General features: G+C 36.3%; 1 protein-coding gene across 1 annotated transcript in view; it reads left to right on the top strand.

Moving 5' to 3' along the window:
• Window positions 1–15,845, top strand: part of Kdm3 (Lysine demethylase 3) — a 315,578-nt gene that overhangs the window by 269,963 nt on the left and 29,770 nt on the right. Inside the window, 1 exon segment of the mRNA XM_085484998.1 lies at window positions 9,108–9,237. Coding sequence (XP_085341124.1) covers window positions 9,108–9,237 — 130 coding nt within the window.

Below are 15,845 nucleotides of genomic sequence, written 5' to 3'. Positions count from 1 at the left end.
CAAAACTTGGCGAGACCGAGGAAACGAGGTATGCAAATTTTTCTGCGCACATCTGCGTTGCATACACAGAGATAATTTTCTCTTAGAATTTATCCTGGAAATTATGGTAATCGTGGGACGATATTGGAAGGATTTTATGAGTTTCTCTGATTAATATTTATCACAGTGAAAAATATTAATATGTATGTAATAAAATTAATCGAACTTATTTTATATCTTATTGTGATAGATATATATATATATATATATTAATATTTTTTATTGCGGTGTAAATATTTAATCAGAGAAAGTCTTGAAAATTTTTCCAACGTCATATTGTCTCACCATGATTTTCAGGGTAAATTCTAACAATAAGAGAAAATTCTCTCCGTGTAGCTAAACGAAAACTAACTTAAATCTACCGTGTAATACAAAAATACAAGCACTAGGAAGAGAGAATAGAAATACATATATATGCACCAGTAGGAACAGAGATATTTCTATTTCCTTCTCTTTTTAACATTACAATTGAATCATAAGATTTATAAGATGCAGAATTTTGTGTCGAGAGAAATAATGTAATGCTCTTTACGTTTACGTAGAATAATATAAATGACAATCAACAGAGAGAAAGAGATAAGTGATCATAATTAGCGAAAATTGTTATCGTCTTCAAACTCGATTTCCAAGCATTATTAGTATAACATACTTTCTCCATTTGTATCATAACTAAGGCTAATGATGAAGCAATGAGTATAAGATAATCCTTCGAGCAGGACCATTCGTGTTTTTCGTTCCACGTAGTCACGGGGGCTTTCCCCGGGGAACTCTCGAACGTGTCGTTGTATATTATTTTATAGTACGACCGATGTGATTTACGATCCTCTCCGAGTCGACGTGATGCAAATGCGTGATAAATTACACCGCGAGCTATCGCATTGTTCCCACGAGCTGCGAATAACACGGGCTGCGTCTACGTGGCCATTTCTGCGTCACCCGATAGATGCGGCCGTTACATGCCAAGACATATCTCTCTCTTTCTCTTTCTCTCGGGCGTACCTAAACTCCGAGGCTATCTAAATGATGCATTGGCCGAGACGCGCGTCTGTGCGCATGCATACATAAAGTGCATAAATGTGTGAGCGCGCAAAACTCGTTCTCCGACTCGATCGCACCTCCACCCACCCGTCATACATATTCCTGTCCTTTCTTTATTTCTCCCCCTCCCCGTCGTTTCCGTCTGCGGAATTACGTCACGTAGAAATCACGGTAATCACGCGGCGGGTGCAGAAAGCGTAGGAATGCAAGCGCTAATTTGCCGTGCGATACATAAAGTAATACTTCTCGTCGCGACGAGGGAAAGGAAAGGTGGGGAATATCAGCCAAACGAGTTTTCTCGAGTGTGTGCACGCCCCGGGTTTTCAACTTATCCTCGTCCCTGAAACAAAATCGACGGACGTCGATCCCCTCGAAAGTTATTACCCGAGTTGTATATCAGAAATTATATATCTCTCTTTAGCGTGTCGTTGCTAATTCTCGAATGCGTCACAACAAACTTTTCAATGCATGAAATCGTGAAAGTATATATGTATAGACGTGTACATCAAGTCATTCACACACAGACACACCGAGAGATAGATATATATCTTTTTAAAATATAACCAGCAAGCGGAAGTTATAAAGTTAGGAATCTTACGAGAATTTCGAAAGCAGCTCAGTTCAAAGGAGGATTTTGCGTCGGGGAATTTTTATTATCGCTGTCAGATTTTAAATCGAAAATTTTATTATTCTTCTAGCGGCAGTAAAAACATTTTAACGATTCATCCTAAAATTTAAGCAACGCACCTGCGTTAATAGTCCCCGAAGAAGTGGGTCGTCGCATCGCTCGGAGGGAAGAAAACGAAAGAAATTTTTCCGGACGATCGTTCTAATGCGGTTTAATCGAGCGTTCGTGATTTATATTCATCCTCCGCTCGTCCATTATCTCGCGTAGGATTCGCGGCCGGATTAAAAAAAAATTATTTATTTTTATCGATGATCGAGAAGGGAAAAGCTCAGGGTGTCTAATGGTCAGGGAAATCTGGAAAACCGGGCATTGCCAGGGAATTTTGTACATCTGGAACTGTCAGGGAAAAGTCAGGACTATTTATCTGGATTATTTCACTTATTCTACATTTGTCTCAATAATTTAATTTTCTGCGTTGTTAAAAATTGATTACAGCGTGTTCGTTAATTTATATTTTCATTGTCGTGTTATTTTATTTCAATGTGTTTGATAGAGATGAAACTAAAAAATTTAATATAAATAAAAAAGGTGATTATTTAAATAGTTTATATAGTAACACGTTTGTTTCGATTCTCGTACATAATGCAGATTGTATAATTGATTAAAATTTTTGTTTTAACTTCCGAACCTTTTCACTGTTGACAAAAATATCTCAAGGATTCCATGATTGAACATTTCATTGATTTATCATCTAGATATATGCAAATTATATATTTGGAAAAAATAATACTAAAAAGTCAGAGAATTTTTTGCATCGAGTCTGCTGAACGCACTCTGAAGCTATAATGATATAGCGATCGAAATCGTTCATCATCGTTCGCGTTGCGCAATGCGAAATTCACTCGGTCAGTCTTTTTGCGGCTTCTGCATATGCCCAGTGATTTTTCCACACCCGTTATTACCTTATTCACGACGTGTCTCCGTCGCGCGCGCTTGGAATGACTTACGGAGATTGAAAATTGCCTCGACGAAGGTCGCCGGCTCTATTTACGCGTCTCTTGGATTTACCTTGCAAATTGTCTCGTGCTTTGTACGGCTCTACGTGTAGACGTCACTTGTGTTTCCTTACTCAAATTTACATCACAAGACAGAAGTTTATGTCTCCATATACACTTTGCCGGTCTCTCGTTACTTTACGTGCTTGTTTTTATCGAAATATCTCAGGTACATGTTAATTTGATAAGTCCTTGTTTAGAGAGACGATTTGGAATATTATTGTATATATTTGAGCTTTAAAATTACGATTTAAATATACTTATTTATGAAAAAAATGTTTAATTATTTTCTTTGCATATTATTAAAATACATTATCATGGTCAACGGCGAAATCGGATTAGATATATAATACATACATGGTCTATCGCTTTAAGATTCTAGATCACGCTCATAGTTCGTCATGCTCGAAATGTATTACGAAACGCGGCACGAAACGATTTACGTGATCGTGGAGGGAAAATTAACGCTGGCTTCCTTCTCGAATGCGTTCACCTCGCACAGTGAAATAAAGAGGCGATGAAAGAAGGACTGCCACGTCGAAGGAATACCGAGATAACTCGCAAATATTCTTCGAAACTGCGTGTCGTGACAAAATTACAAAGTGCAAAGTCATAAAATGTCATACGCGGCAAAGTCATGAGTAATGAGGAAAACATTTTTATTTTTTTCCTTTACGTGTGAAACATGTCTCGTTATACTATCAGCGAATATATATATATATATATATATATACAGAATGCGACTAGTCATCAAAGTAAATTGGTGAAACAGCGAAAGTGCTGAAATCAAGTAGCGTAATTAAGGTCGCATTAATAAAATTATATCTCATATATTTTCATACACATAAAATATATATATAATTATTATAAAATCTCATTGTGTAGGAAATGTGACAATACCATCGATTTTATCACTCTAAAATGATTGCGCTTTCATTATACGTAATCAAAGAAAAGGGTACTTGTAATTCTTCACAATTGCTTTTATTATATATATACGTTTGGTTCTTGACCGCATTAGAATTTAGATCAAACATTCAGAGGTCGAAGGAGGCGCACGAGAAATCCTCGGGACGCGTCTTACAAAATTCATGAGACGCGATTCGATCGGACGAGTATAATAATATAATCGAACCGGCTTTTCGAGACGAGAGTGAAATATCGCGCCGTGATCGATAAGCGACAAGAGATAGCCGGTGATTATATACAGATATACATATATTTCTTTTTTTACATCGATAAATCTCGCGCAACTTTATAACTACTATTATAATCCTTAATTAAAGCTCGCCGTTGCGTTAATACGCGCGAGACGCGATAAATCGCGCGATATTTACGTAACCGTATACACATATATTTATTATTCAAATTACGATCACGCGCACGCCGAGGTGATTTCGTTGTCCTTGAGATTTCTCGAACGACGACCGGATAACAATGAGAGTGCTGTCTCTCCTCGCTTAGTTTGTAAATACGTATATGTATATATGTACGTACATAGCTCGTGCTTTTGTCACGCTTTTCAACATTCCGAGGGAACTATTCACAATGAGATTCGGCGAAATTTCCGCAGACGTTATATCGGGAATAATTCCCCCTGCGATGTAAACATTACGCAAAAACGTATTTGTTTTGGCTGAGCAAAGCGGAAAAGCAGCGCAGTCAGTATTATTCGCGCGCTCGGTAAGATGAGACGTAGCAGTTGTGCCTTTAGGTCATGATTTCTTAATACTCGGTTATGAATAACATTATGCAATATATATATATATATTCCTCTGCGTGCTGTTGTTTACTCGAATTCCATGCGTACTTTAAAAGCTTTCTATTTCTTTGCTTTTCATCTCTCTCATATGTAAATTGATATAATTGTTAATTGCTGAATTGCTGTTTTAATTAATCAAGCAAAGCCAGCTTAAAAAGCAACTTATCGTAAAGCAAAGCCGGTTTAAAAAGCTTCTTATCGTATATTATTTTTTCGAGCGCTTAATGAGATTTTAGAAATTGCAAAACCTGGAAATATACCATGACATTTAAATCTGTTTGAACATTCTGATACATACATACATTTATATGTATTTGAACAGGAGAAATCTGACATCTGACGTTTCTTTGCGTTAATCTTCTACGTTAATCCTTCACCGAAAGCTGTTCGCAGAATATTTTCTATTTTTGTATCACTAATTACATTACAGATCGATAGATTCGTGTAGTCGTGTGAATTTGCATGACACAATTCATGTTTTATACAGAAGTTTCGAGAGAAAATCTTTAATTGTAATTTTTAAAACAAAACTTGAACATTTAAAATCATTTCCTACTAAAAAAAAAAATAAATAAAAATTGCACACAGCTTTCGAGTGAAACGTTCTAAAATTACGAGAGACAATAGAAAGGTGAATAAAGAGGAAGGAGAAATTAGAAACTTTCTGCCTTTGTAAATTTAAAATCGGCACTTTGAAGCAAACGTTTCTCGTAATATAGTGTATATACTGAAAAAATAAATTTGTTACCTTGACTAAACCTTTCACTAAATATTATTTTATTAATTGAACGTACAAAAATATTTAAATTAAATATAACATATTAAATCTAACAAAACGTATATTTGATTTAAATACTAATATATGTTCAATTAACAAAATAGTAATTTAGTTGAAAGATTTAGTCAAGTTAACAAATGTTTTTTCAGTGGCATGCATGAAAACGCCGTAAATACAAATTATCGTTTCGAAATCTATTTCCATTACGCTAGAAAAAAGTCAGTTGTGTGTGCCTTAATTTATATTTACTTAAAGTTTAAATAGATATGCGATAAGAATCGCAAATACGCTTGTGTAATGCATAGACATATATATATATAAATAATATTATGCATTATTAATATACAGTGAATTGTGATTCATGAAATTCTCACGAAACAAGAATTGATCTTATCAAGGAATTTATATCTGGAAGGATAGTTTTGCAACATCTTATATATACGGTTCGGATCGTGCAGTATACTTTAATAACGTATTATACCTTCCGAGAATGTATACGCTCGAAGAATGTGCGCGATCTCCTGGAAGCGCCTCGTCTCGCGCGTTTCTTTCTGCTTTGCCAGCCATTCGTGCTGCTGAGTTGCATTATATGTCGCGTAATGCATGTCGTCGTCGTCGTCGTCGTCGTCGTGCAATTCTCGCGAAGAACGAGCACACTCGAATCAACGGTATCAACGGTACCTCCTTCTTCTCCAGATGATCTTACGCATTGATATCTTGTAAGACTTGTTTCAAGGATGTATTCAACACTTCTTCAATATCAGGAGCGAATTTTCAATACCTAACGTGCTAACTTGATCTTACTTTAATCTTGAGTTTTTTTTTTCAATTGAAATTATTCGACGAAATTTTTTAGTCTTTAATTATAATTTCAAGTCGACTGTAAAGAATACCACATCCCAAATGATTCATTGTTTATTAAACGCCATATATTTTATCTGAATGATGATACTTTCATTCGCGTATGATATGATAAGAGCTTTGTTTGAACTTGATATTTTAGAATTGTCGTAAATTTAAAGGTCAGCTACAACGTTAGATAATATAAAGCTATTAAAAGTGTATTATATGTTTCTAACGAGACCGAACACATTTACTTATCCGCTGAAATCGGACATCAAAGCGAACTTGACTCAATTAAACAGCTTCAAAGTTAACGAGGCTATTTGCATCCTCGCGACCTCGAAAAAATCTCTCGCAGCGCTAGATAACGAAGTTAAGTTACTTCACAAGCAAGCGAAAAGCAATAACGCGATCGCGCGTAATTGCGTTTCGGCGCCGCGATGTCAAACATGGATGTAGTCAGCGAAAAACGAATAGATAAGCTCGTACATTTACACAACTGCAGCGATATGCGTTTTTAATAACGCATTTCAGCAATCGATGTCGTAAATGTCGAAGTGCACACGCGGAACGATCGGCGCGTGTTGCGTTCTCGATACATCGTTGAAAATGAGATATTTTCAACCAAAAATTTTATTATTTTTCTTTATTACGTGCGGTATATCATATACGAAAGGATTATTAATTGGGCATTTTTAATTCACAATAATTATCCTTTTCTATGAATTTTTTTACAATAAGTTTGTTAGTAATAACATGTGTGATAAACAGTATTTATTCCGAGGCTTTATAATGTATGTACTATGTGCAAAAATGTTTTTACACATTTTGAAAGTATATATATATCTACATATATATATGTGCTTTTGATAATTAAAATTATTGCATTTTACTTTGTATTGTCATACTTTTCGAAAATACTTAATGACTTAATATAAACGACAAAAGGACAAAACCTGTCATCGAATCAGGTCAGAGGAATGTAAATTGGTGTCTGAAGCTATTGTATTCTTTTCACAAAAGAAAGAAACAGGATATTTTTTCTCTTTAGGACCATAGATCAATGTATTGTTCTTGAACGAAAGTTACACTTTTGTAGTTTTTGTTTTACTAATTAGTTATACGAAGTGAAAGTATAATTTGTGTGTGGTTTCCTCTCAGATTTCGAGAGGAGATCGAGACCGTAGGAGGTCAAATACTTTTTTTTGTATTCTTTTCTTCCAAACATTTATCCTTAATTTTGTCTTCATACAATCTTAGTATTGTAAAGCCCAGTAAATTTGTGTAAATTTAGCCATAAAGAATATTTCTAACAAACAGAAGAATCTGCTTTTTTACTTTTTATAGCGCTCGATTTTTAGCTCGCGCTCTTAATTGTTTCTGGATATACATTTTTTATTTATTTGTGTAAATATTTTCGCAGTCTTCACATATATTTGTTCTAAATATATAAATCAGAAATATTTGCTTTTATATTTTGTTTCAAAGACCAGATATATACATCGATCTTTTGGGACAAATGGATCTTTTATGGTCGCGCATTTAGATAAAGGGATCGAAGAGAGAAAACAGCGAGCCAAAACGAAAGAGGAGGGAAGAAAAGATACACGCGCGGATGTATTTATCGCGCTCGCGGATCCCGCGCGTGCATTGTAAGATCCGCCGACCGAGCGTGCAGATAAACACGCGCGTTGCGCACGTAACAGTATAAATAACTTGCGCAAGCGTTAATGAATACTTATCTCTCTCTCTCTCTCTCTCTCTCTCTCTCTCTCTCTCTCTCTCTCTTTCTCCCCTTAAAAAGTCGCAAGATATACTAGCCAGACGCTGCGTTTTATTATCTTCGTCGTTGCGCACGCGTGCTGACTCGACGCGAGATGAGCGAATTTCTTGGCGTACGAAGCGAGGAACAATAATTAATGCATATATCCTAGGGCAAATTCTTTTCGATGCGCGCAAATATCGTAAATCAAATGTGTAGGATGGGATAATTCGCGGGACGATTCAAGAAAATAATTAAAGACGTCAAAATGTGTCATGCATGATTATTTTCATGAGAATGTGTAAAGTTATACATATATTTTTTATAAAAATTGAATTTTTTTTTTTTTTAACTATATTTCTCCCCCAAAATTAGGAAAAAATGTGATACACAGTTATAAAATTGCAAATCTCTGTTTTAAACAGAGTAGATGGGACGATAACGAGAACAGCTGACGGCGCACGTTGCCTTTGGAGGAAATGGAGAATGTAACCCTCTGCATTTCTCTTTTCCCCTTCGCACATTACGTTATTTGGGATTTCCGCCGAGCTGAGCAAACGGGGAGGTCGTATAGGGCGGAGATAAATCGATAAGGGACGCGAATGCGAAGGAGGGTCGGCCGAGTTCCTTTGCGATCGCATAAATTACGTGCATATAAATTACATCTATATCGTTTAAGCGTCTTTGTGTATAACGATGAGCAATGTATATAAAGACATTCAGATGGCGCATTATTTTTTATCGCTACTTGGAAGACTGTATTTCAAGATTAGAATATCGATACTTGGTATAAATTTCGTATTATGGTTCAACTTGCGTAAGCTAGACTCGAGATGAAATTTATATAATTAAGAAATCAATTTGATGTTAAACGTCGAGCGGAAAAATAATAATAATAATAATCACAAGTATAGCTGTTTTATTTTTATGAACTTTCAAGAAAGAATTGTAAGAGTTGCATTACGGTTGAGATATCACGAGCCGTTAGAATTAATTGGCTAAAACCGTGCATATGTGCGCTCTTCGAGATTTAAGAATGGGAAATTTACTCGCCGACGATGCGTTCGTTCGCGAACCGCGTCTACAAATCCGTTCTTAATTGCTAATAACCTCGTAAAACCGCGGGCTAATTTATACGCACCGATTCGCATAATCGCGTGGTAATGACGAGACTGAGTTTTCGTTTGCTTTGCTTGTTACAGGGAACGCCGCGAAGCGGAAATACGCGAGATAGAGAAATCCAAGATGGAACGGGAGAGGATCGAGAAGCAGAGGGCCGCCGAGCAGGCGGTTCAAAAGCACTTTGAGGAGTCCCTCAGGCTGCATCAAAAGGTTAGTCATGTTTAGATTCTATACTATTTGCTTCCAATTTATTATAACACGATGTGCTGTTCGCTTCGTTCACTCTGGAGACACTTTTAGTAGATCAAACTTAATGTCAGATATCAGTTTGAAAATTTGACAAATCAATCATGCAATTATGAATTTAAGTATTGAGCTGATGATATCAAAAATAATGCGTGAACCTGTATATTCATCAAGAATATACATATAGAAATGTTTATTTTGACGATTTGAAATAATTCTCGTCATGAACTCGCGCGTTTAATGATTGAAACAGCCTCTTGAAGGTAACTCAATATTTAGAATATTATATTACGAGGAGGACCCTATAATTTTATCTCGAATCATGCCTAAGAGACGAGAGGACACCTCTGTTTTTCATCGTTGATGTATATAATTCGTGAAGAATTTTAATAAAAATATTCGATCACGAGGTGTTTGTATTCACTAATTATCGCATCCATCCGTCGTCTCTCATTTTTAGAGTTCAGACTAGCAGCATCCCTCTCGCAGCGACTCTAACGAGCTAATAACGAGGAAGCACGAATTTCTTCCCCAAGAAGAGTGCGCTCTTTGTTTTGCGATGAGGTCGTTATATCGCGATCCTTATTCAGAGATAGGTGGAGAAATGAGGGAGAAATAAGGGAGACTATGCGAGGGTTGTTGGTTCGATTAAAGTTCCAAGCGAAGGGCTGCCGCTTACTTTCTCGGTCAAATCACGCCCAGGCACGGAAAGAAGAGTAGTGAAACAGTCAGAAAAGTTCCGTTTCTTATCCCGTTCGTTTCACTATTTGTTCTCTACACATCTGAGGAAACTAAGGAAACTATTAAAATGGAAAATTACATTAAATCGCGTATAACAGCTATTTCTTCCTCTATTGATCTTATAAATGCTTAGTACGAAATAATATTTGTTTAATTAAAATAAGATCTTATTATTTTAAAATATAGTCAATTTATATAATAATTCAGAGAAACAAATATTTTTAGACATACGTACTTCTTATTAAAAATGCTTTAAGTAATTAAGTATATCTTTTATTATATGAGCAGAGAAAGAAAAATATTTGAAAGTTACTTTTATGATCATGTTCAAGTTTATTTATTTCTTGTATAGTTTAGAGCTATTTTTAGGCTATTGCACAATGTAAAAATACAGGCAATAGAAACAGAAACAGATAGTATTGTGATGTACAGTAGATCTTATATGTATGTTTTATTAAATTATATAAGTAGTCTTTTAATTGGCATTGAAAAAAAGAAGTAATTATTTTAGCTAATCGCGTCCTTATTTTGTCACTTTCTAATTATTTTATTTATTACATATTTGAAACAACACTTGAAATAATAACAAAAGTAATATTTAAAATAATCGTGTTTGAAAACTCTAAATTATATTTCAAATATAAAGATCTATAAGTTGTGAAGAAAGAAAAAATAGAGATATAAAATAGCTAGTAATATGAAAGTTAGCAACACACAATTCTTATTGGTTTTACCTTTCAAATATATTTGAACTTGACTCGAAAAGAAACTTTAACGTCTTTCTTCGAGTGTTCGAAATTTTTCATTTAATTATTATTATCAAATTAATGAGTAATAATAATCTAAATAATGAGAATCGAAGAATACCTGCATTGAAGAACCAAAAGCGATATCAAACTTTCAGAAAATTACACGCACAACAAGAATTGCAGATTCTGTCACAATGGCCTGTTTACATAACGATGCGATAATCGTATAATTACCACTTGCTGTATATGTTCGTAAATTACTCACGCAGTTAATGTCGATATGGAAATCAGAGCATTATTCAAGGAGTTTACTTTGTCAATTGATGAAGTTATTTTCGATAATCCGATTCTATATATAAAGTGAATCTTATTACATCAGCATCATTTCGAGAATCAATTTTAATATCATAGATTACAACTAATTATCAAATTGTAAATATTTCATACTTTTATCTGAACTCTCAGTAATGTATTCGCGATATTAGAGGTATGCGTATTGTTCGATGTGAAGAATGCGATTAACGTGCTTCGGAACATAATAGCAGTTTCATTTCGTGCGTGGTCTCTCTCTTGGTTGACCTTGGCACTTCGCCAAGCTATCGCAGACGGGCGTGACGTGCGTTTAACACATCCGAGATTGGCTAACGATTCTTGAACAACACGTGGGATGATCGTGCGAAAAGAATGCGTGCATGGAGCTTCTCGAATGAAGAAGGCTCTTCGAGAAACACGTGTTTCGTTCATTTTTTTTCCCCTCATTTTTTCGATTGTTGTTTGCTTGTATGAATTAATCTTCGGAAAGCACAGAAATATGTTGTGAATATTTCAGAAATTTCTTTCGATATACGGATGCTATCGACGTGATCGAGATTGTATTCCGTGCATAAAGAATCCGAAACGGATGGAGAGAGACACGTACGAGAAATAAAATAGAATGATAATACAAAAATGACAATATATAGGATGATAAGAACGTTTATTGTTAATTTTTTCTTAAAACAATTTAAGATGATACTAAGAAAAAAATTTTTTTCTAGCTACCGCTTCTAGCATTATTTTATTCCGCAGTTGTCTCGGAAAGAATATTATTCATCGTATAATCGCAATGACATATATTAATTATATAGTTCTGATAAAGTGACGTATATTCATTATGCAGCTCTGACAATGCGTGCCAACGTAATTAATTATACAATTCTATTTTCCAATTTTCATATCTCTCAATCTTACTCACAAAGAACCATTCTTCAAATTATACTTCCATATGCGTATTCTACAGCGTGTGCTTTAAAAAAAAGAAAAAGAGATGCGCAACTTTAAAGTAGGTGGGCGAATTTTACGGTAAATGACGCAATTATCGTTACTAGCGAAGATAATTAATTACACGGCGCGGAAATACGCTTTCGTCGAAGATGACGAATGGATGGGCGAACATATGGTTGTTCGCACATCGAGGAGGGGAAGAGGAAAAAAGAGGTCACCGATAGCGATATGCGAGGAAGTTAGGCGCGAAGTATCGATCGTTAGTGTCGGCGATACCGAAACTTTCACGCTGTTTATCGTCGACAAAACGTCTCGTCCCGTCTTTCCCTCCTTCGCCTCTCTTCTATTCTCTGCGCAAACACGCGCGAATGTTCCGCAAGTTGACATTTGCAATGCAAAAAGCATCAGCACGAAGTGATCATAATTATGCGCGCGCACGGCATAGTCTGACCATATTTTCCTCTTTGTTTTCAATGGGAATGATCCTCTGAAAAATGCGTTGACCTTTCAGGTCGGAAACGGAAAGGAAAAAAAAGAACACGGTTTTAAGAAAGGAAGATGACATCGAAAAGTTATTCAAAATAATTCGTCGCATTTCAAAATGACTTATTTTTGTAGTTTACAAAGATTGATATAATGTTAATCATACATCAACTGAAAGGAAAACCGATCAAGTTGCTTCTTTTGTGTAAATAGCAATGCGATTTTTGAGTTTATATCACTTCAAAAAGATAGTCATTTGAAATCGAATGCATCATTTTGAATAATACTTATAATTCGTTTGAAAAGGTTTAAAGAACTTATTATTTGTTTCTGTAGAATATCTATTTAAAAACAAATGTAAGTCTTCCTTTTCTGCAATTATTTGGCATCACATGCAATTTGGTTTTTTCATATTCGATATAAGTTTATATATAATTTTTTTCTACGATATTTTAATCAATTTATAAGCGCATGTAAACTAAATTTAAAAAATGTTATATAGTCGTGAATTTTTTTAAAGATTAAAATATAAAGCGGCAAATTTAAAAATAATCTCACAAAACTTCTACGTTATGTCGATCATCGCGTCATCGAAAAAACTTTCGTATCTTTTAAAAGTCGAAATATCTTAATGTCTCAAACTCTTGTATCTTTAATATTTATTGCCATTGCATTCCAAACACTTGTCCCCTGTGCAAAGTAATTGAGCATAGCGAGAGAAGAACCTTTGTACCGTATAACAACGTAGAATGAATTATGAACCATGCAACGCGGTGCATCCGCAATCGCCTTCCTCCAGGAACATTCTCCGGTCGCGCTCGGAATTTCGTCACGTTCCCTCGGCTTCGCCGTTAGCGGGTTCGCGCGCCGTGAATTCGCTCGTCGATGTACCCACGCCTTCTAATCCCGTGCAAAGTTAATTACCGCATCGTCCGCATCCTTGCATTAGTACGTGTAAAAAGCACTCTCTGGTCTTCTCACACACACATATATGAAACACACGAATAAAAATATTACCTCCCTCTTCTTACTAATTCTTATATGCACGCATGTGCGTGCATTCGCTCGTGCATCACGCACACATATACCAGTCCGGTAGTACAGTTATCCGTAATATACGCGAAAGCAAGTCGCGCGTGTTCTCTCTCGTGTAAGGGGGTCACACACGCCATCCTTACATATATCGTGTACATGTACATATGTATAGCATATGTGACTTGATACATATATACATATATGTATATGGCGTAATACCAATGCTCTGCGAACGCACACATATCCGTGACGTGTTAGGCGGATTAGCTCGAGTTACGGATGCGCGAACACACACACAACGTGTGGCCTCTAATCTCGTTTGATCGCGCGTTACAGAGACGGCGGAGAGAGGTGAGAGGTTCTCTCCTCTTGCTACACGGCACGACGAGGTCGAACGCAAATTGGGAGATCCGTTAGATATATCCGTTCGGAAACATTTCCCCGGTCGGCGACACCGCGATCGCAAGGTCGCACGACGGCTGTAATGCCTATCTCTTCAAATTTTGCCTGAGGATCGTGGAATTCGTGGGACAATATATTGGATTTTTCAGGATTTTACAAGAGCTTCCTCTGATTAAAAAATATTATAAATTTAATCGCACATATTTTATATCTTATTGTAGATATTAATATGTTTTATTGTAACAAAAATATTAATCACACAGATAAACTCTTATAAAATTCTTCCGATATCATATATTGTCCCATGATTATCATGAATTTCAGGATAAATTTTAAGAAAATATATATCTGTTTACTTTGAACTATCGCGTTTGCGAATGCACGCGCACACATGACAATCGGGGTAACGTATGTAGATTTCCCCGTTGGAGAACGTGAATGCATCTCGGTGTAAGGGGAACGAGAAAGGAAGAAACGAGTTCGATCTACTACCTGAGCTTATTCCGAGTCTATTATGAAGAGTCTATTATGCTCCATGATAAATTCTTTCCGAGCAATTAAACGTAAACGCGCAAACGTACATGAGATATGATTATAATGGCGCGAGTAGAATGAGACGAAGAGTGATAATCATGTGAATTTTCTCTATATGCGAAGAGAATGGTTTTTACACAGCCGCATTTGAAACTTGAAAGAGATCCCTGATGATTACAGATAAAGAGATTCTAATTTTTAATGCTTGTAGTAAGGAAGATAAAAAAATAACGGAGAGGGAAAGGAGAAAAAAGATAATGGGTTTCGAACATATACGCATTGCACTGTCTGCAGATCAATTTAATCATCACGTCAATGTTTAACCGCGTCCTTGCATCGACAGAACATTTTATCTCAGCGTGCACGTGTCGTCTATATAATCATATGCATACATCATCGCATATTATTATTGATCCCGAAAATCCCGAGGGGAGGAGATGAAAGTCCAAAATAGCAATTCAAATCGACTTGTCTAGATTGACGGGTTCTCTCTTAAGCCTGTTTGCGTTATACAAATCGGAGCAGACGCGGTTGAAGCCTTGATTACGCCATTGCTTTATATTTACGCGCGTTTCGACATTGCGCAAGAGTTCTCCAGCTTTCGAATCTTTTTTTTCCTTTCTTCTCGCGGGTGAGTCAAGGTTTTCGGGACGGCTCCCCAAGTGCCTGTCACGCCAGCTGAAAATTAATGACGGCTTCGCAGAACGGATCCGACGTTCACAGCCGGCGCTTTATAATTACGCTGCCTCGCGGATCTCGGAGGAACAGGTTATCCCCCGACTCGGGAAGAACGAGACATCTCGTCCTTTGCCACACACAGATCAATATCTCAATCTGCACACTCTCTATTAATATACACGTTCAGCATCCTGTAATCTTGCATACGCGGAAGCGTTTTTTTTTTTTTTTTTTTTTTTTTTTTACGTAATGCGGACGTGTTTGCTCAGCCATATGTGTATGTACAATATAATTTTGTAATCTAGAATTTTTGTGCAGATGCGTACGAAGAATTAGGGAGGATATACCCCTTCACGTTTCGTTGATCGCGATGATACATATTGCGGTGTGGGAACTGTAGCGTCTCATTCATTATCATTACAAAATTGCCATCTCTCGCTAATTACTCGCGATATACGGCATATAGTCGTTGGTGTCGTCGTAATTACGCGTCTCGAGATCGTGAGGTCAGATAAGGCAAGATGAATTCTCTTTTACGACCCGTATCTGCGGCTGTATATATACGCAAAAACCTCTACAATAATCGCGCTCTCTCTGTGTGTACCATTGTGCCGACGTTGAATAGAGACGCACAATGGAAATTCAAAGATCCCGTTAAGCATCCGGCATTGAATAGGTAGCTGCGCG

Source organism: Nylanderia fulva, unplaced genomic scaffold (assembly GCF_048542155.1).
Source record: "Nylanderia fulva isolate GAGA-0341 unplaced genomic scaffold, ASM4854215v1 Scaffold33, whole genome shotgun sequence".
Classification (NCBI taxonomy): Eukaryota; Metazoa; Arthropoda; class Insecta; order Hymenoptera; family Formicidae; genus Nylanderia; species Nylanderia fulva.
Note: the sequence above shows the minus strand (reverse complement) of the source record. Positions and strands in the feature narration are given on the sequence as shown.